This window comes from Cucumis melo, chromosome 1 (genome assembly GCF_025177605.1).
Source record: "Cucumis melo cultivar AY chromosome 1, USDA_Cmelo_AY_1.0, whole genome shotgun sequence".
In the NCBI taxonomy this organism is placed as follows: domain Eukaryota; kingdom Viridiplantae; phylum Streptophyta; class Magnoliopsida; order Cucurbitales; family Cucurbitaceae; genus Cucumis; species Cucumis melo.
In genome coordinates, this window is record NC_066857.1 from 2,158,100 (window position 1) to 2,176,267 (window position 18,168).

At 31.4% G+C, this 18,168-nt stretch overlaps 3 protein-coding genes across 5 annotated transcripts; 2 read left to right on the forward strand and 1 right to left on the reverse strand.

Annotated features, from left to right (window-relative positions):
• The first annotated feature begins 3,365 nt into the window (after nt 1-3,365).
• On the forward strand, nt 3,366-4,739 carry LOC103495460 (lectin-like). The gene is made up of 3 exons (XM_008457030.3): nt 3,366-3,644; nt 3,889-4,007; nt 4,148-4,739. Exons 1-3 carry the CDS (start codon nt 3,477-3,479, stop codon nt 4,530-4,532), a joined length of 672 nt encoding a protein of 223 aa, XP_008455252.2. The 5' UTR covers nt 3,366-3,476; the 3' UTR covers nt 4,533-4,739.
• A 1,074-nt stretch (nt 4,740-5,813) lies between these two features.
• Nucleotides 5,814-9,963, forward strand: LOC103495461 (uncharacterized). Of its 3 annotated transcripts, none has more exons than XR_538873.3 (3): nt 5,818-7,289; nt 7,833-8,005; nt 9,472-9,963. XR_538873.3 is itself a non-coding variant. In XM_008457031.3 (2 exons), the coding sequence occupies exon 1, from the start codon at nt 5,881-5,883 to the stop codon at nt 7,273-7,275; it is 1,395 nt and encodes a 464-aa protein (XP_008455253.2). In that variant the 5' UTR covers nt 5,814-5,880; the 3' UTR covers nt 7,276-7,289; nt 9,472-9,963. The 3 variants fall into 3 exon arrangements, 1 of the variants encoding a protein (XP_008455253.2); XR_538874.3 differs by having other exon boundaries at nt 7,853-8,005; XM_008457031.3 differs by lacking the exon at nt 7,833-8,005 and having other exon boundaries at nt 5,814-7,289.
• Nucleotides 9,964-10,815: 852 nt separating this feature from the next.
• LOC103495462 (actin-7) lies at nt 10,816-14,765 on the reverse strand. The gene is made up of 5 exons (XM_008457032.3): nt 14,353-14,765; nt 13,755-13,834; nt 12,473-12,866; nt 11,518-12,131; nt 10,816-11,337 (listed from the first exon to the last, which is right to left on the reverse strand). Exons 2-5 carry the CDS (start codon nt 13,812-13,814, stop codon nt 11,272-11,274), a joined length of 1,134 nt encoding a protein of 377 aa, XP_008455254.1. The 5' UTR covers nt 13,815-13,834; nt 14,353-14,765; the 3' UTR covers nt 10,816-11,271.
• Nucleotides 14,766-18,168: the final 3,403 nt, after the last annotated feature.

An 18,168-nucleotide genomic window follows, 5' to 3' on the forward strand; every position in this document is an offset into this window, starting at 1 on the left:
CTAGATCGAGGTGGACCAAGTCAACTGCAAACTTTTGTTCTAACCCCTTTTGCTTTTAGGCCCAAAGTCTATTGACTTCGTCAAGTTCTCTTATTCTTTAGGCAAAGTTGATTATGCTCTCTGGTCCAAATCTACTCATAACAATTACTATTGCTATTTAAATTTTATATTATTATTTTTAAATCATTAAAATGATAGATTTTAAATATTCTTTTCGGATATACAACGAGAATGGAATAGAATGTCTGACGTTTATTAAATTTATTCTCTCCCTTGATCATTCTCACATAGATTAGATTTTTATTTTAATATATATGTACATATACATGCATATATGTTTTAAAAAATAATAAAGTTTAATTGTCACATTATCTAAGATAAAACCTTCATTTATATATATGTCCCTTTTTTGCAAATTTAGCAACTAATTTTAATTAGAAAGAAAGAAAAAACAAATGTAGGTAATTAACATTTTCCGAAATGAACAATAAATTTTCAAAATAACTTTATTTAATTCACAATATCAATTAATGAATAATTTTACAAAAATTTGGAATCTTCAATAGTGTTGTGGACATATATTTTATAAATAAAAAATTTAATTCCACAAAGACTTTTGTTACTATTATACCTCTAGACTTAATAATCACTTTTTCTAAATGTTTTACTTTTTTTTTTTAAGATATCATTAAATCTTTAACTTTGTTTTTTTTTTTTTCTAAATATCCGTGAGTGTCCGGACCAATTACGCACACATCTACTAATCTAGGTGGGTAATTCATTAATTAGTTATTGAAACCATGTCTCTCTTTTTGCCACTAAATTAATGTATGATGATTTATGAAAATTTTAAATCCATACCACTATTATTGATTTAGGGTCCGTTTGGATTGCCTATGTAAAAAAATGTTTTTGTAAGAATACATTTTTGAAAAAATATTTTTTGTAAAATGAGTTTAAAATTTAAATACTCACATGTTTGGTTTGACCTCTTTATAAATGTTTATATACAAAATTGTGTTTGTTTTGGTTTATATTTATGAACAAATTTCATAAAAAATACACACATTTTGAATCTTTTTTCATAAATATATTTTAAAATTAATTGTACGGTATCTTGAAATTATTAAATTTTTAGTTACTTGAAACTAAACATTAATTTAATTTTTTGTATTAAATTTTTTTTTTGAAAAATTCAATTTTAAAAGTACAAATATCTGGAAATGCAAAAATATAATCATAAAAAAATTTGATTTCCATCAACAAAATATAAATAAGATAAATAATTTTTTTCGAGACAATATAATATCAATTAGACAAAAAAGATGTGGAATTTGATTACGTTCTTCATTCATCTTTATTTTACAAACCGAACGATCATATTTTTCATTAACGTCCTCATGATTTGTGTAAAAAATAGATAGTAAAAGGGAATAGAAAAATAAAGGAAGAAAAATAGATATTTGGAAGGGATTTCTTATTAATCATAAAGAAAAAGTTTATTATAAAATTTGGTTGCATATGTTTTCTCTAAAATGATTTATTTCATAATCTCATTTTTCAAAAAATTATTTCAAATGAATGTCAAACACCTTAGTTTATCTTAAAATAAATTATTTTAAAAATTAAACACTTCAAAAATCAATCCAAACACACCCTTAGAGTTTTAACCGATTACAATTTTCAAATTTTAAGGTTTGTGCTAAATTCCTACTTTTTTAATTATATTACAAATAAAAAAAATGAGGTAAAATCACACTAAGCATTATTGAAAATGTGGTGCATTCTTGTACTCAATTAATTGTTTCTTTCTTTATATGAATAATTGTTAATTATTCTTGAGAATGGATAGATATACTAAAATCAATTAAAAAAATTATAAAATATAACATATTTTCAAATTTTATCAATGATAGATAATATATATGAATTTCTATTGATATCTATCGATCACATTAATAGAAGTTACTGATAGAATTTGAAATTTTGTGTTTTTGTAATATTTTTAGTAATTTTTCTCGATAAGATACTTTGATAAAGTCTATTGAGTTGTAAATTAAGAATATATGTAAGATATATCTTTTAGAGAATATAAATTTGTTCTCAAAATGAAAAAAAAAAAAAGAATATAAACTTCAAATCAATAAAATTTAGGTACATGGAGGGTTCTTATTGAAGATTTTTGCCCCATTCATTCTTTTAGATTTACTTTTATCCATTTGTTCTAAATTTCAAACGAAGAAAACAAATAGACATATTTCCGTAAAATTTCTAAAAATGATATAAATTTAAAAATTTCGAGATTTCAAAAGGCTCAAAAAGTAAAAAAGAGAATATTCCGAGAATATATTTTTATTGTATTTTATTCTTTTTCATTTTGATAAAATTTTGACATTTAGAGAAATTTCGATAAAATTATAAAAATTTTATTTAGTTTCATAAGCTTAATTTAAAATTTTCAATTTATAGTCTTTATTATATACAATTATATAGTTTTGCACATTATAACGTTTTTTTATGGATAATGAAACTTTTACCACCTATTATTTTTCTAATGTTCATATTTATTTTGAACACTCAAAACTTTTATTTCTAAAGAAATTGAATTCGAAACATAAAAGAACTCCTAATTTTTTAAGTTCGCTAAAACGTTTTTTTATTAAGTTTTTAACTCACTTCACCTCAAAAATCGAATTGATAGAGTTATTTTCTTTTACCATTTAAGACTTTCATAATTTTCGCATAATTTCACTTGAAGATACATTTCTAGATTTTATATTAATTATGATATAATTATTTTTTTCATTTCTTTTTAAAACTTTTGCTCTCGCGTCAATATTTACACATACAATTATAATAATAGACATTTAAATATTACCTTACTTCATAAAAATGATTAAAAATGGTCAATTAGTTAGGATCTATTCGATGATATTTTTGTTTTTTGTTTTTCTTGTTTATGTTTCTCATTTTTTAAGAAACCGACATATATGATAACTATTCTCGTTTCTCGTTTCTAAAATTTGAGAAATATTTATAAAAACAAGGCTAAATTTGAGGAAAAGAAAAAGAAAAGAACAAAAGATTTTTAATTTTTTTTTTGAAAAAAACTTTTAAGCATGAGGTTAATATTGTTACAAACACAAATATCAATTGAACAATGCTATTTTTGAGTAGATTAATATATTTAGGATAGTCTAAAAGAGAATAATAATGTATTAATTGTAGAAATGATATAAGAGAAAAAATGAATATAGAAAAGAAAGCATACTTTTAAAAGGGTATCAAATTCCCTTAGACACGACAGGACACACAAACAAAAAAGTATATGGTAATGACTCTCATTCTCATGCATATGATACATTTTTAAGCTTCGTACTACTAAACAGAAGGACTTATAAATATTTCCTTCTCGATTCCCACATTAATTCACATCTCCACTTCTCACTAAACAGAAAAAAACAGAACTTGACAAAATGTGTGATAAAGGGTCAGTAGCAAAAGAAAAATTAGGAGCAGAAGTGAAGTATGGTCATTGCTTAGAAGTTATATGTAAAGATGCAGACGTGCAACTTCATTGGCCTTCCTTTGATGAACTTTATGCTCAAGTCTCTCATGGAATCATATTGCACGATGGATGTAAGGCAAGTGAATATATAGATATATGTATATATATATATATAGCCACATATATACACTACACATTTTGTTTATGTCTGTAAATATATATACTTTTAAGTACAATTTTAATTACCATCAATGTTGATTATGAAGGATTAAAAAGGGTTTTTAATCATTTTAAAATTACTTCCAAAGAGTTGCATATTGTAGTAAATTGAAATTTATATAAGTTAATATGGTCTCTCTTTGCATTTGCTTTGAATGCAGAAGTATAAGCTTGATAAGAATACAAACTGTAACTGGTGGCTTGTGGGTCCAAAATGCTTATCAATAGCATGGATTGACGATACTCGGTACTGGAGATGGATAACCATCAATGAATCTGGGTATTATTTTTATAACCATATACTTATAATTTCTTCTTTACAAACCATCTCTTATTTTCATTTCCAATATTATAACAACATCCCAGAAGTACGCACCTTATGGAGGTGAAAAGATAGATAATGAAATTGTTGTTATGCAGGGAAACATGGTTTGTGGCGGAGCTTCTACAAGTATCTTGGTTTGATATGCGTGCGAAAATAAGTGCAACTGCGCTGTCATCAAGAGTTGTGTATGATGCAATATTTATAATAATGTTAGCCGATAGAGCTTCAGGATGGGAAGTTCCTGTGAGCATAGAACTGAAGAGGCCAAATGGGTGCAAGATAGAAAGCAAAGTAAGTCTGCAAGGTGTGAAACGAGGAGAATGGGTGGAGATTGTGGTTGGTGATTTCATCGTCGATAATTGTAGCTGTGAGAGTGGTGGTGAGATAGAGGTTAGCATGTATCAACATGGTGGGCATTGGAAGAGGGGACTTCATTGCAAAGGTGTTGAGTTTCGACCTCGTGGATCCTGTGTTGCATGAAAATCATGATCATCTATCAAATATATGAAGATATATATAATCATATATTATGTCATAAATAATATCCCTTTTTGCTTATAAGCAACAAAGGCTGAGTTTTAAACATCCTTTTGTTTTTAGATACCATATAAATGATGAATGCATAGAACGAATTTGCTAAGTAATATTATGAAAAGAAGATAGAATTTTATATATATGTTATTATCACCCTTAAGGCCTTAACTACTGTCAAGATCAGTTTATTCTTGCAACACATGACAATCTTTAATTTGTTTAGTAAAAGTTGTCTCTACGTGATATATTCTTAATCTCAAAATAAACTAAAAACGTGTCTAAAATAATAATCCTAAAAGGTTGCTTAAGTTAAGGTTTGTTTTCTAAAATGTATTTAAATGACATTTTCCCTCGAAAAGAAACTAAGAAATGTCCCCAAGTCTCACTTTCACTCTCATATATATGCTCTTAAAAGACAGTCACCTAGCCATTGCATGCCCTCACTCTCTCAACAAAACTGAAATGTCTCACACTTTGACATCTAACAAGTTCCATAATGAAAAGGGCCTAAGTTTTCCTTTTTCAACTCTCAAAACCACTCAAAGTATTCTCTCCCTATATATTGGAAGTTTAATTTAAAGGAACATAAAAGGTAATAAGACCATGCTACAACCTAGAGAAACTTGATTGCAAACAACAACTCTTCTAATTAACCAATCAAATGGGTAAACTAACTGTCAAAGTTTAGTTGTAACCATCATTTAGAGTTTCAAAAAGCATTTAGAATGAGTAAACTACATATAAAGTATATTCATTAGTTATAAACTAGCGTACAACTGATAGAACTTGAAATGTGTTATTTTCTTCCTTCTAGTTTAACGTGCTTAATTGACTATCTTACGTATATTTAGTGTTTAAGAAGTAAACCGAAACATTTAGAACAAAAAAGTGTTAAATTGATCCAATTAATTCAAGGTGGAATCGCATGAAGTGGATTAAAAATACTATATTGTCCATGTGTTCAACGAGTTTGTCGTCTTTGCATGATTAGCTAATTTAGATAATAAAGACGATTGATTAGAGTTCTAATCAATTTGACTAAACTTAAACAAGTAATTAATTTATTAGTTTCACGATCAATCAACTATTCGGAAAACTATGAATTAACCTAAACTAGCTAGATCATCTCATCGTAGATAAAAAGATTTAGTGAATTACATTTAGTATCGTTATATGCAAACTATTGAATTAGCGTTTAGAAATTTATAAGTTAATATGTATGTGTGTGTGTGGTTCATACTTCATAGGGTCCCTAAATTTTGGAATTCGCTCATCAGTTTTTCTCATACCAAAAATGGAGTCGGAGGTCCAAAAGCCTTCATCAGAGCTCGCCGTTCTCTCGCAAAGCACCGAGGAAGACAGACCACCGCCAAGATCCAGGCCGCCCCCGAAGCGGTTTGTGAAGAATCAAATTCCCGATTCCATCCTTAACGATCCTGCCTTGAACGCCGCCATTTCTCTCCTTCCTTCCAACTACAACTTCGAGGTTCACAAGTGCGTATGGCGAATTCTCTCCTCCTCCGCCTCCCGTGTTGCGCTTCAGCTCCCCGAAGGTCTTCTCATGTACTCTCTCATCCTCTCCGATATCCTCACCACTTTCGGCAAAGCCTCCCACTGCTTCGTTCTTGGCGATGTCACTTTTGGCGCTTGTTGTGTTGATGACCTTTCAGCCTCCGCTCTCCATGCCGATCTCCTCATTCATTACGGCCATAGCTGCCTCGTCCCTATCGACTCCACTACCATTCCCTGCCTCTATGTTTTCGTAGACATTGCTATTGATGTGCCTCGTCTTGTTAATACTGTTCGTCTCAATGTTGATTGCCTTGATTCCACAAACTTGGTACTTGCTGGAACAATTCAATTCGCCTCTGCTATTAGAGCTTCGAAGATGGAGCTAGAGAGACATGGCATCAGGGTTTTAATTCCTCAGTCCAGGCCATTGTCTGCTGGGGAAGTTCTGGGCTGTACGGCTCCTAAAGTTTCTACTGCTGCGTTCGGTAATAATGGGGAGACTGTTGCGATTTTTGTGGCCGATGGGAGGTTTCATTTGGAAGCTTTCATGATTGCGAATCCTGGAATTAGGGTTTTCCGGTATGATCCATATGTTGGTAAGTTATTGCTTGAGGAGTATGATCATGAAGGAATGAAGGCGTCGAGAAAAGGCGCGATTTTGAAGGCGAAGGAAGCTACAAATTGGGGTATTGTGTTGGGAACTTTAGGAAGGCAAGGGAACCCTAAAATTTTGGAGAGATTGGAGGAGAAGATGAAGTCTAAAGGATTTGATTATACTGTTGTATTAATGTCTGAAATCAATCCTTATAGAGTGGCTTTGTTTGAGGATTCGGTGGATGCATGGATTCAGATAGCTTGTCCCCGTCTTTCAATTGACTGGGGAGATGCTTTTGCTAAGCCTCTTCTTACTCCATTTGAGGCTGAGGTAGCTCTTGGACTAATTCCTGGTTGGTGGGAGAGGTCGACCGCAGCTAAATTGAGTTGTAATGATTGTCGGGAATGTGGATGTAATAGCGATCAAACAGATAAGGCGGAAGCTGAAGGAGAATATCCTATGGATTATTATGCTCAGGATGGTGGTGAATGGAACTCTTCCTATGTAAAGAAGAAAGTTTCTCGCCCAGTTCGGAGAGATGTTGTTTCCTGTATCAGGGACAAAGCCATTTCTTTACATTAGCCTCTTCAAATAAGGTATACAAGATTGTTTAACGTTTTATAGGTTAGAACTAGAAGTTCTGCTTTCTCTGAGATTTTTTATTGTACATATAAGCATCCAACTTTATTATCTACAGCCTTATTTAAATATTGGTCTGACACTGCATTTTAATTTGAAGATTTATTGGTGGCAATGTTGCTTTCTGAAATCATTCTTATATCAATCATGCGTATGAATTTACTTTAGTATGGTTGACTGTTGGGTTGTACAATTTTATTTTGTTTGGATTTCTTTGGAAATGTAGTTTAATATTTTGGATTATTAGTTATTCCAAGTTTATTGGGCAGTTAGGTGAATTTTGGCCCATCTATAGACATGTGTTCTGTAATTCAACGTTGAGTGCAATGTAATACATGAATTGCTCTGTTCTATATGTTATTGTAGCATTTTTTGGCCTAGTACTTCATTAGAGCTACCTTTTCTCGTATTATCCTTCAACTTTTCTAAATTTGAATGTCATTTTCTTTTATGGCATCAAAAGCGTTTGGACAATATAATTCAAATGATTTGTCTGACAGAAAATCAAATTCTTCGGTAGATGAAGCTACTCCCCCTTATAGTTCGAGACATGGTTAGGCTTTACAAGTCTCGTGGAGAAAATTACTTGTCTTGGAGCTGTGGCTACTTATTATCTCTTCAATAGAAAACGAAATAGATTTCATTGATGATGATGGATACAGACATCATTCTGGTGAGTCTGATACTTTTATGCATTCATGGCTTCGGAGTGATGATATGGTGATTTCTTGGAATCTAAAATTGAATTTTTTGGCAAATTTTTCTCTTTTTTATGAATAACTAAAAGATGAAAGGGCAAAAAGTGAGTGCAGAAGAGGCAACCGACAAGTTGATCAAGAAAAATATGACCTAATGGGCAATTACAAAAATACTTTGTCATCGAAGCCCATAGAAAACACATAACCTAACAAAAGACCTTACATTGCCCGAAGATCTTGCTAGCCCTTCAAAAAATCTTTTGTTCCTTCCTCTCAGAAGTCCCCACAAGGTAGCTCACATTCCCAAGGCTAGCCTTTTTTGCAAAAGATTGGATGGAGAAACTCTTTTGCAACCCCTATGCCTAGCCAAACCAAGACCAAAGGATGCAACAGCACGACCCCCCATTATGGACACCTTCCTCATCACCCTACTCAAGTTGTTAACTCTTCCGTCGAGCTCCAACCAAACGAAGAACTTGATGTTAAATTACAAATTCGGTCTCTATGGTTGGATGAAGTTCTAATTTACTCCTTAACTAGAAAACTACTAACCTCGACACACCATAGAGGAGATTAGGAAGCATTCAAAATAAACTTACAAGTTTACAACTCAAATACTAAGACTAAAAAGATAGAAGAAGAAAATAGGTTGTGCCTGCTGAAATCCTCCCCATCTCCTCCATTCTTTTCTTGTTTTTCAAGCCCAAAGATTTGATGTGTATATATATGAAATTGGAGTGGCGTTGAGGCATCTTTTCGCAGGGATGCAAGCACCAAAAGGTGATGGCACAGTGACACTATCACAGAATAATACCTTCTATTTCTAGTGTTGCACGACAATGTGGCGCTGCACTGTGGGGCATTTTTGTCATTTGGCTCCTTTTGTTGCTATTTGTTCTAATTGAGCCCAACTTGTACCAGAACGTCCCGAGAGTCTCCTTTGCTCTATTTCCTTTCAAAGAACACATTTAAGCATTAAATTCATATGAACAAACTTGATTTAGGCAGCTCCGTTTTTTATTTATAAAACAGCTCTCTTAGGGAGCTGTCATCCACAGATGATTCCTTATCGAAGATAAATGGTATGGACAAAGAAATGCAGAGTAGAGGGGTCTTAATAATTCAAACTTATTCGACTAGCTCTCATTTAGGTAGTTTTTACAAAGTTAAAGATTGTTAGGGAAGGGATATGGACAACTAGATTGCTATTCTTGAACTGCGTATTTCGTGTAATGTGATCTTTATCTCATTTCTATCAGGCTGAATACATGATATTTTTCCCGATAGAACTAGTGTGCATATCCTTCTCTTGTGTATCCAACACTTCTCATTATCCTAGTATTTTCTGATGTTGTAAAAAACATCAGCACAATATTATAGTCGTCTACCATTGTGATTAGTCAAATTAGTGCATGAACTAATACTAGTTTCCTTGATACAGACGGAGAAGTCTTGCACATATTGTGGTGCATCTGCGCACGTGGTTGATAAGTGTTATAAAGTTTGCATGGATATCCTTCTGGTCAAAGAGTGAAACAATTCCTGAGGCATCCTTTCTCTCGCTTTAGAGTAGTCGAGATTTTCATTTCACAGTAGTTAAAATGCTTTGGAAATTCTAGCTTCTGCTGCCATGGCTGATTGGAAGAGTGTCTTCCACCGAGAGTTTTGTTCCATCTCTCTGCCAAAAGCAGTGTCAGAACTCGATCTTGATGTAATGTGGCCGTCAATCACTGCAAAATTTTACAAAACACCACAGTTCACCTAGGCAAGTTACATATCTTTTGACCTCTTCTCGATTCCTGTATTACTTTTTTTCCCCTCTTTGCCGCTTGTTCTGGATGCTTTTACTATACTGTCAAATGATGAGAACATTTTTGTTGAACAAGTTTGTGAAGCTCGAATATCATACTGAAGAGTATTCTTCTTTTGCCAAGTTTCAGCCTCCATATGTTGCTGTTTTTCAACCAAATCTTCTTTATTTGTGCACTTTTTTTACTGGCTCATGTTCTAAATCAGTTGAGTTTGGAGATGGAAAGTGGTTGGCAAGGGTAGGGAGGACGGTGCATTTAATGTTTAGAAGACTGCTTGAAATTCTATTAGGACATAATTAACTTTGGTCTTACAATTGCTTACTCGTTTGCCAAGGATTTCTGTTATGGCTCAGTTTATTTTATTTTTCTGTGTTTTCTTGTCCATAAACAATTCAAGTTAAAATTATGACATGGGACATTGCAAAACAAAGTGATAAATTGTGAACAAACATGAAAACGAGTAAATAAATATAGTTCTAAATATAACAATTTTTGAATATTGGTTTAGTTTTTACTATATTTGCAACTACCTTCAATAAACCATTATTAAATATTGGTTTAGCTTTTACTATATTTGCAATATTTTTAAATATTATTATTCTTAAATCTGTTGGCAATTGATTTTTTTGTGTTTACCCTACCAATATTTATAGTCGTAACTAAAATCATAATTCTATTTTTGCTATGTTTTTATTCCAACTTCTTCCAAGTGATTTAAACAATAACAATATTGGATGAAATAAAAGATATAGCAGTAATTATGTTTCTAAAAATTTATAGTGAAAAATATTATAGATATCAAAAGAAAAAAAAGAATAAGAGATTACTTGACATAAATAACTAACCAAAATAAAACATTTAAAAAAAATTGGTAAAATTGAATAAGACTTTAAATATACAGATAAAAATGGTATTAACTTTTATTTATTTATTTAAAAGTTAAATAATGAAACAAAATAAGCAAACATCATTCATTCCCAAAACATTAACATTTATATAACTCATAACAATTAAATTCAAAGATTCAAAAACACTCTTTAACAAAAAAATGATACAACTCACAGCTAATACCATCACAAGAAGTCCTATTACAATGTGTGTAAATGCATACAACTCATGACCTCAAAACCAACAAAATATCACTCACAAACAAAAGTCTTGTTCTTGTCCATACTTAGCCCAACTATTCCAAATACTAGTTTGGCATACAAAAAAAAAACCTACCTCTAGAAAACTCTATATATATTATTTTTGTTTTCTTTTGGAAAAATAAAACGCATTTCAAACTTACAACTTCAAGAATCCAGCTTACCGATCTTCCTTTTGAAAATATAAACAATTCTTCAAAATAAAAAACTAACCAAACTTTACTTGACATATGACACAAGATGGGAGTAGAAGAAGCTTGTTGATTTTAGCATCAACTCTTCTTAGAAGCATTTCCTGTGAACTATAGCTGGACCCGACTCGTCGTATTCAGCCTTTGTTATCCACATCTGCATCATTCAGTTATAATTGTAAGCAAGTGCAAGTTATCATTCATTCAGTTATGATTGTAAGCATGTGCAATTTATCATTCTACTAATTGTTTTTTATTTGTAAGATTTGGACAAGAGAATCTTAAAAATGCTAGAAAACTATGGAGTGATGATGAAAGTAGTGAACATTAAAGTTACCTGTTGGAAGGTACTGAGGGATGCTAGGATGGATCCTCCAATCCAAACACTGTACTTCCTTTCGGGAGGAGCAACAACCTTGATCTTCATGCTGCTGGGGGCGAGAGCTGTGATTTCTTTGCTCATTCGATCAGCAATGCCTGGGAACATTGTTGTACCGCCACTGAGGACAATGTTACCATATAAGTCCTTCCTGATATCAACATCACACTTCATGATGGAGTTATATGTGGTTTCATGAATTCCAGCAGATTCCATCCCAATCAGAGATGGTTGGAACAACACTTCTGGGCAACGGAATCTCTCAGCTCCAATCGTAATCACCTGCCCATCGGGTAGTTCATAGTTTTTCTCAATGGCCGAACTAGTCCTGGCAGTTTCCAGTTCTTGCTCATAATCAAGGGCCACATATGCAAGTTTCTCCTTCACATCACGGACAATTTCCCGTTCTGCTGTTGTTGTGAACATGTAACCTCTTTCGGTAAGGATTTTCATCAAAGCATCAGTCAAGTCACGACCAGCAAGGTCGAGACGTAGGATAGCATGAGGGAGTGAAAACCCCTCGTATATGGGCACTGTGTGACTCACTCCATCACCGGAATCCAACACAATACCTGGCGAAGTTTTAAAAGTATGGTAAGAAAATAAAACAATATTAAAAGTTCACGCAACTGCGTTTCACTCTCAATCAAAGAACTACCGTAATATATTTCCCATCGATAGCCTATTTGCAGAGAACAAAACTTTCATAATACAAAGTATGTTCTTTTCAAAAGGAAGTAAGAAACATTGCTAGATAAAATAGTTGAATCCCCATCTCATCTTCTTAAAACCACAGATGACTCCAATCATAAAAGAATACGTTGGATTAAAATTTCAATCTCATAAAAGAATACGCTGGAACCAATATACCACGTATTATCATTATGTGATAGTAAAGTTCATCCAAACGAACCTGTTGTCCGACCACTGGCATAGAGAGATAAAACGGCCTGGATTGCAACATACATGGCAGGTACATCAAAGGTTTCAAACATGATCTGAGTCATCTTCTCCCTGTTTGCCTTCGGGTTGAGTGGTGCTTCAGTAAGAAGTACCGGATGCTCTTCAGGTGCAACACGAAGCTCATTGTAGAAGGTGTGATGCCAAATCTTTTCCATGTCATCCCAGTTGCTAACAATTCCATGTTCAATTGGGTATTTCAATGTAAGAATACCTCTTTTCGACTGAGCTTCATCACCAACATAGGCATCCTTCTGGCCCATTCCAACCATCACACCAGTATGACGTGGTCTGCCAACAATACTAGGAAACACAGCCCTTGGAGCATCGTCACCAGCAAATCCAGCCTGTAATGTTTCATGAAAGGTAGTAGCGATAATCATTATCACAACAGCTCTAAATACATATAACTGTAGGGTACTAGAAATAGGCATCACAACAAAAGCTTTACAAACATATCAGTTTATCACTTACTATAGAATTAGTTGACAGTTCTAAAGCAATTTTGAAATCAAAGAGCTCAAATACTTTGATTTTTTTTTTATAGAAATATCCAGCTTATTTGAATTATGATTCTTACAAGCTAATAATTTAGTCCATTAATGTTTATGTCACTAGTTTTATTTCATCCCAATTTTTCTTTCTAAAACTTTTTTAACTTCATATAATGTTTTTCAATTAAAACTAAATGCTTGAAAAAAATATCAACATGAGAATTTAAAATGGCAATGATTTATGATGCTGTAAATTGTTTCTATGTAAACACTTGAATAGGTTAAATATCTATAGAAGTATGTAGTTACAGGTCAGATATTTAACTACATGTTTGTTCATATAAAGTGAGTAAGTTTTTCCATTTCATGGCTCCTTATGTCTATTCTACAATAGTAAATTAAAGACTCAATGAATAAAGTGCAATTTGATGCTAACATCATCATTTTGTGAATCCATTCGATTGAAAAAAGAAACAATAATTGAAAAAAGGTTCAAATATTAAAGATTAGATTATATATTTAGCCCATCTATTGCCATAAATTTGGAATAAAATTTTCAAGTTGATATTTGCCATTGCAAGGCATGATCTATGTGAACTTATGTATTGAGCAGCACATGTATCAAATTGAATACCAAATTATAAAATTATATTCCCATCTAATTCATCACGAAAAACAATAATAATAATAATAAAACAAACAGAACAAATTCTAAAGAACAAACATGTATTTGACACAAACCTTGACCATTCCAGTTCCATTATCACAGACAAGAGGTTGAATATCTTCACCATCTGCCATCTTTCAAACTCCACCAAAAACTGATACGACAGAAACCAAATATCATCATAAAAAAAAAAAAAAAAGAATGATCTTTTGAGTTTTGACTAAAGAAACAGATTATGAATAATAACCAAAAAAGGTAATTTGTTCATTCTATCATTCATATCAAGCCCAATTCCACGGCTGCATATAATTTCCCCAAAGAACATACAATATTCCAAATATCATATTCAACAGAAAATTCTCAAAATAAAACAGACCCGACTATTGATTCAGATAAAGACACAAAAGGAACGATCAAGGAAAGAAATGGAAAAAAAGAGTTAACAAATCAATAGAAAGATGATCAGATAATCAGACTCGATTAGGAAACAAGAACCCAATAAGAAGAAAAATGCAACCTGATCATAAAATCCAACGATCAAAAACAGAATACAACAAAGAGAAACTGAATTCCACATGCAAAAGTAAAAGGGAACGATGAAGTAATGAAAAGAAAAACAGAAACCCAGATGGAAAAACTGCAAAAAAAAAAAAAGTCAGCAGAGACACGAACCTTGATTGAAAGAAGAAGCAGAGAGAGAAGAAAGGGGTTGTTTGAAAATGGAAAATAGAGAAAGGGATAGAAGACAAAGGCTTATAAAGGATGAAAAGGGGAAATGCAAATGCAAATGAGACCGAAATACAACAAACCCCATTTGAAGAGAAAGAAAGAGAGAGAGAAAGGGAAAGAAAATTCCAAATTCCAACTTCCAAATTCCAAATTGGAGTGAATGGAAGAGCCGACCATGGTTTGAGTTGAAAAATATTCAAAGGCTGAGTGTTTATGGTCAGAAGAATGGAAAAAAAGGTGAAAAGAATGAAAGAAAAAAGTTTGATATTACCACATCAGCATGCCATGGGCGGCTCTAAAGCCAAAGCAAGGACGGTGCCATTTTTGGATGCCAGCTGCCGCCCCTCATGTCCCCTACCCATTTCTTAGTTGGCCCTGCCCTACTTTCTCCAACCAAAATCTTCTACATCATTTTGTTTTGTTGATATTCATATCTATTTATCAACTTTACTATTTACTTATATATATATATATATATATATATATATATATATAAGTTGAATTATCATATTTGATCTGGACAAGTATTGGACCTGACTTGTGCCGGAGAATTGCATGAATGTCAGCAAAGCTAAAGTACACTATAGGACTTAAAAGTCACTGCTATACCATATCCCCATGTAACTAAACGTTCAAAGAATTACTTAGTTCCTAAGATTGTATGTGTGGTTAGCTTATGCTTTCGGATTAATTTATAACTTAAAAATAAGGTCATTTTGTAAAAATCGCTTTTGGAATATATATATAATAAAGTTAAAATGAGTGCAACATTTGAGATTTCAACTATAAACTCATTTATGTGATTTCTTCTTTGGTGAAACTATTATTAGTTCGATTTTGGTCGATTTGATACTCAAAGTTTTGATTTTTCCTTTTGGATATCTTACATCTCTATATAAAGATCATATATAAGTAAACAAAAAAAGTTAGAATCAAACGTTCATAAACTAAACTTTGTAATTCGATATTTAAAATATATGATTATTTTTCTACGATTTTGTTTTATAGAAAGGTAAATTAACATTAAAATCTCTCCTCATTGATCTTCTTTTATTTTGCATTTTATAGTAAGAAAGTATAGTGATAGTCGATGAAGATAACATTGTTGTTTATTATATAAAATTAAGGAAACAATTAAGCCTTTACATCATGGATTGAATTACTATAATGTGTTTTGCTTGAATGTGTGAAATAATAGGGTCAAGAAGATCAAAAAAAAAAATGTGTGGCTTGTTTTCCCAATCTATTTTTTTTTTGTTTTGTTTTTTTATCTTTTTTTTTAATTAATATTTTAAAAATAGGTATATTTGGTAAGTGATTAATCAATAAAAAAAAATTTGTTTTTTTAAATTACGAAAGAAAATAAAAGGCGAAAAAAATAGAGTTTTTGTAATGTACTTTTAATTTTAATTTTGTATCTTATAAATCCATAAAAAAATTAAAATTTTTAAAATTAATTGGATCTAAACATATAAACATTTATTTTTAGGTTTATCGGTAGATCTTTAATTTTTTGAAAAAAAAAAACAAAGGACTTGAACAACTATTTTGGTTTTTAAAATTGAATAAAAGTATGAGAAAATTAATAAACAATCTTCATATTTAGAAATAGAAATTTGACGCACACATGCATTTTATTGTAACATCCTATATTCTAATGAAAGTGATTCTAAGGATATAAAAGTATGGTTAAAGGGTACACTTTTTTCAGTGTCTCAACTATAATTAAGAACTCCAAAATAAAATATGCTTATAGCTTTCTGGACGGATCAAGGGAAAAAATTTAGATTTTGAATTTTGGCCTGAATCCTTGGCATGTATAGAACGTTATAAATATTGTATCAAAGTGGAATCTCTTTGAATAAGACGACGTTATGTAATGCTTCGAGTAAGAACTTCTATCATCAGTTTGTGGAGACAAATTTCAGTATAAAAAAAAATCTACGAAACAACAAAAATTACATAACAGGATCATAGGAAAAAAGACAGAACAATTAAGAGGGTAGATTCTAAAACTTGGGAGACTTATAAGTTTTGAATTCGTTTTCGAGATCGTAGGTATATAAATAAAATAGAGGAAGATACGATTAAGAATTAGAAAATGAAGTTGACATTACTATTTGTTTTTTTTTTTTTTTTTTGTATGTATGAATACAAGTTGCAATTTGTCTACATCAATAATTGCCATAGTCCAATATCAATAAATAATAATTAAAACCAAGAAATTTTATGAATTGAAAATTTGAACATTATTATTTATGAAGAAAACCATTATTATAGAATAATTATTGGACTCCACCAACCGTTGATAATTCTTCTTACTGATTCTCTTATTATTTTCTCTCTGAGACAAAAAAGTTCACACGGTTTAGATATAAAAACACCAACAAATAAAACTTTAAATAACTATAAACTACTTTGTTAAGTTTTTGTTTTGATTTTAGATGAAAATTAAATTAACAAAATAGATATATAGATAATGATATTTTAAAATATAATTTGGTTAAAGATGAGTTCGAAAAGAATAAGTAGTTTTCATATCAAACTTTGAAACATATAATTAATTAGCTAGCTTTGAAGAGAGTCTTCTCTCCATACTTGAAGTTAAGTTGCAGTTACTTCTTTATAATTTTTATATAGTGAATTTTTGGATCATTACCTTCTTCACTTTCTTCTCCTAGCTTTTCACTATTAAGATTATTGTCTTAGATTGATCCTTCTTATTAGTGAACGAATAGATACCTGCATGCATGCATACTCAACCAAGGAACGAAATAGAAAATGAAAGAGAGAAAAAAGCATAAATTACGCTTAACACAGATATTGACAATCAATTAATGGCCATAATTGCCAACCTCTCTCCATGGTCTTCATTGATCTTAGCTTATTGGTAAAGTCATATGGGATCCTCCAATTCTGTTGAAGCTTTCTAAGAACTTAACGTGTCTTGAATTCTTTGACCACAAACCAAAATGCTACCATTGTCATTAAACTTTATGTACTTTCTATTTTGCGACGTACTGTCATTATTGCAAGATATACCCAATTTTGGTAAACTGGAATGATGACTTTACTTGTAAAAACTAAAAAATATTGTATTACATCATTAATTGCAAGATACACGAATATTGTTTTACAGTTCCTTCATTTGAAAACATGCAAACAAAGACTCGAGTTTAAGTGTGGTTCATGATCATCAAGAATGGAGGAACATTAATTCAGAGTCGTATGATAACTCAACACCCACAAACCGTTGTATTTTCTTATGCTTATAGTCTCTGAGGTAATCAAAACATGGTGTTAGCAAGAATTAAACAGAAGCAAGAAAATAAATTATGTAAGAGGTAAAATTGTAAGGAAAAAGAAAGCAAGAGAGAGAGTTGTGAAATCATTATTAAAAAGGTCCAGTTTGGGTTCATTTCAAAGTTTTTCCTAATTAACTTAATTCATTATCCAACTCTAGATTGCAATTATTTTCTATGCTCAACCAAATTGATTAGTAATACTAGCCAACTATCTTAATTAACTAATACATTTAGCCAACATGAGTAGATGAGCAAATGGTAATCACTGTATAACACAAATTGCATACATAAAGTTTTATAGGATCAAATTCTAATCGATAATGCTCGAGTATAGAAGCTTGATGTGATTTTCTTCTAGGCTTGAGTAAAACAATGTTCGTTAGTGGTCAACTCAAAATTAACAAGTTATAAATCTAACCTCTTGCTACTTAGTAATTTAGGGATTAATAAACGA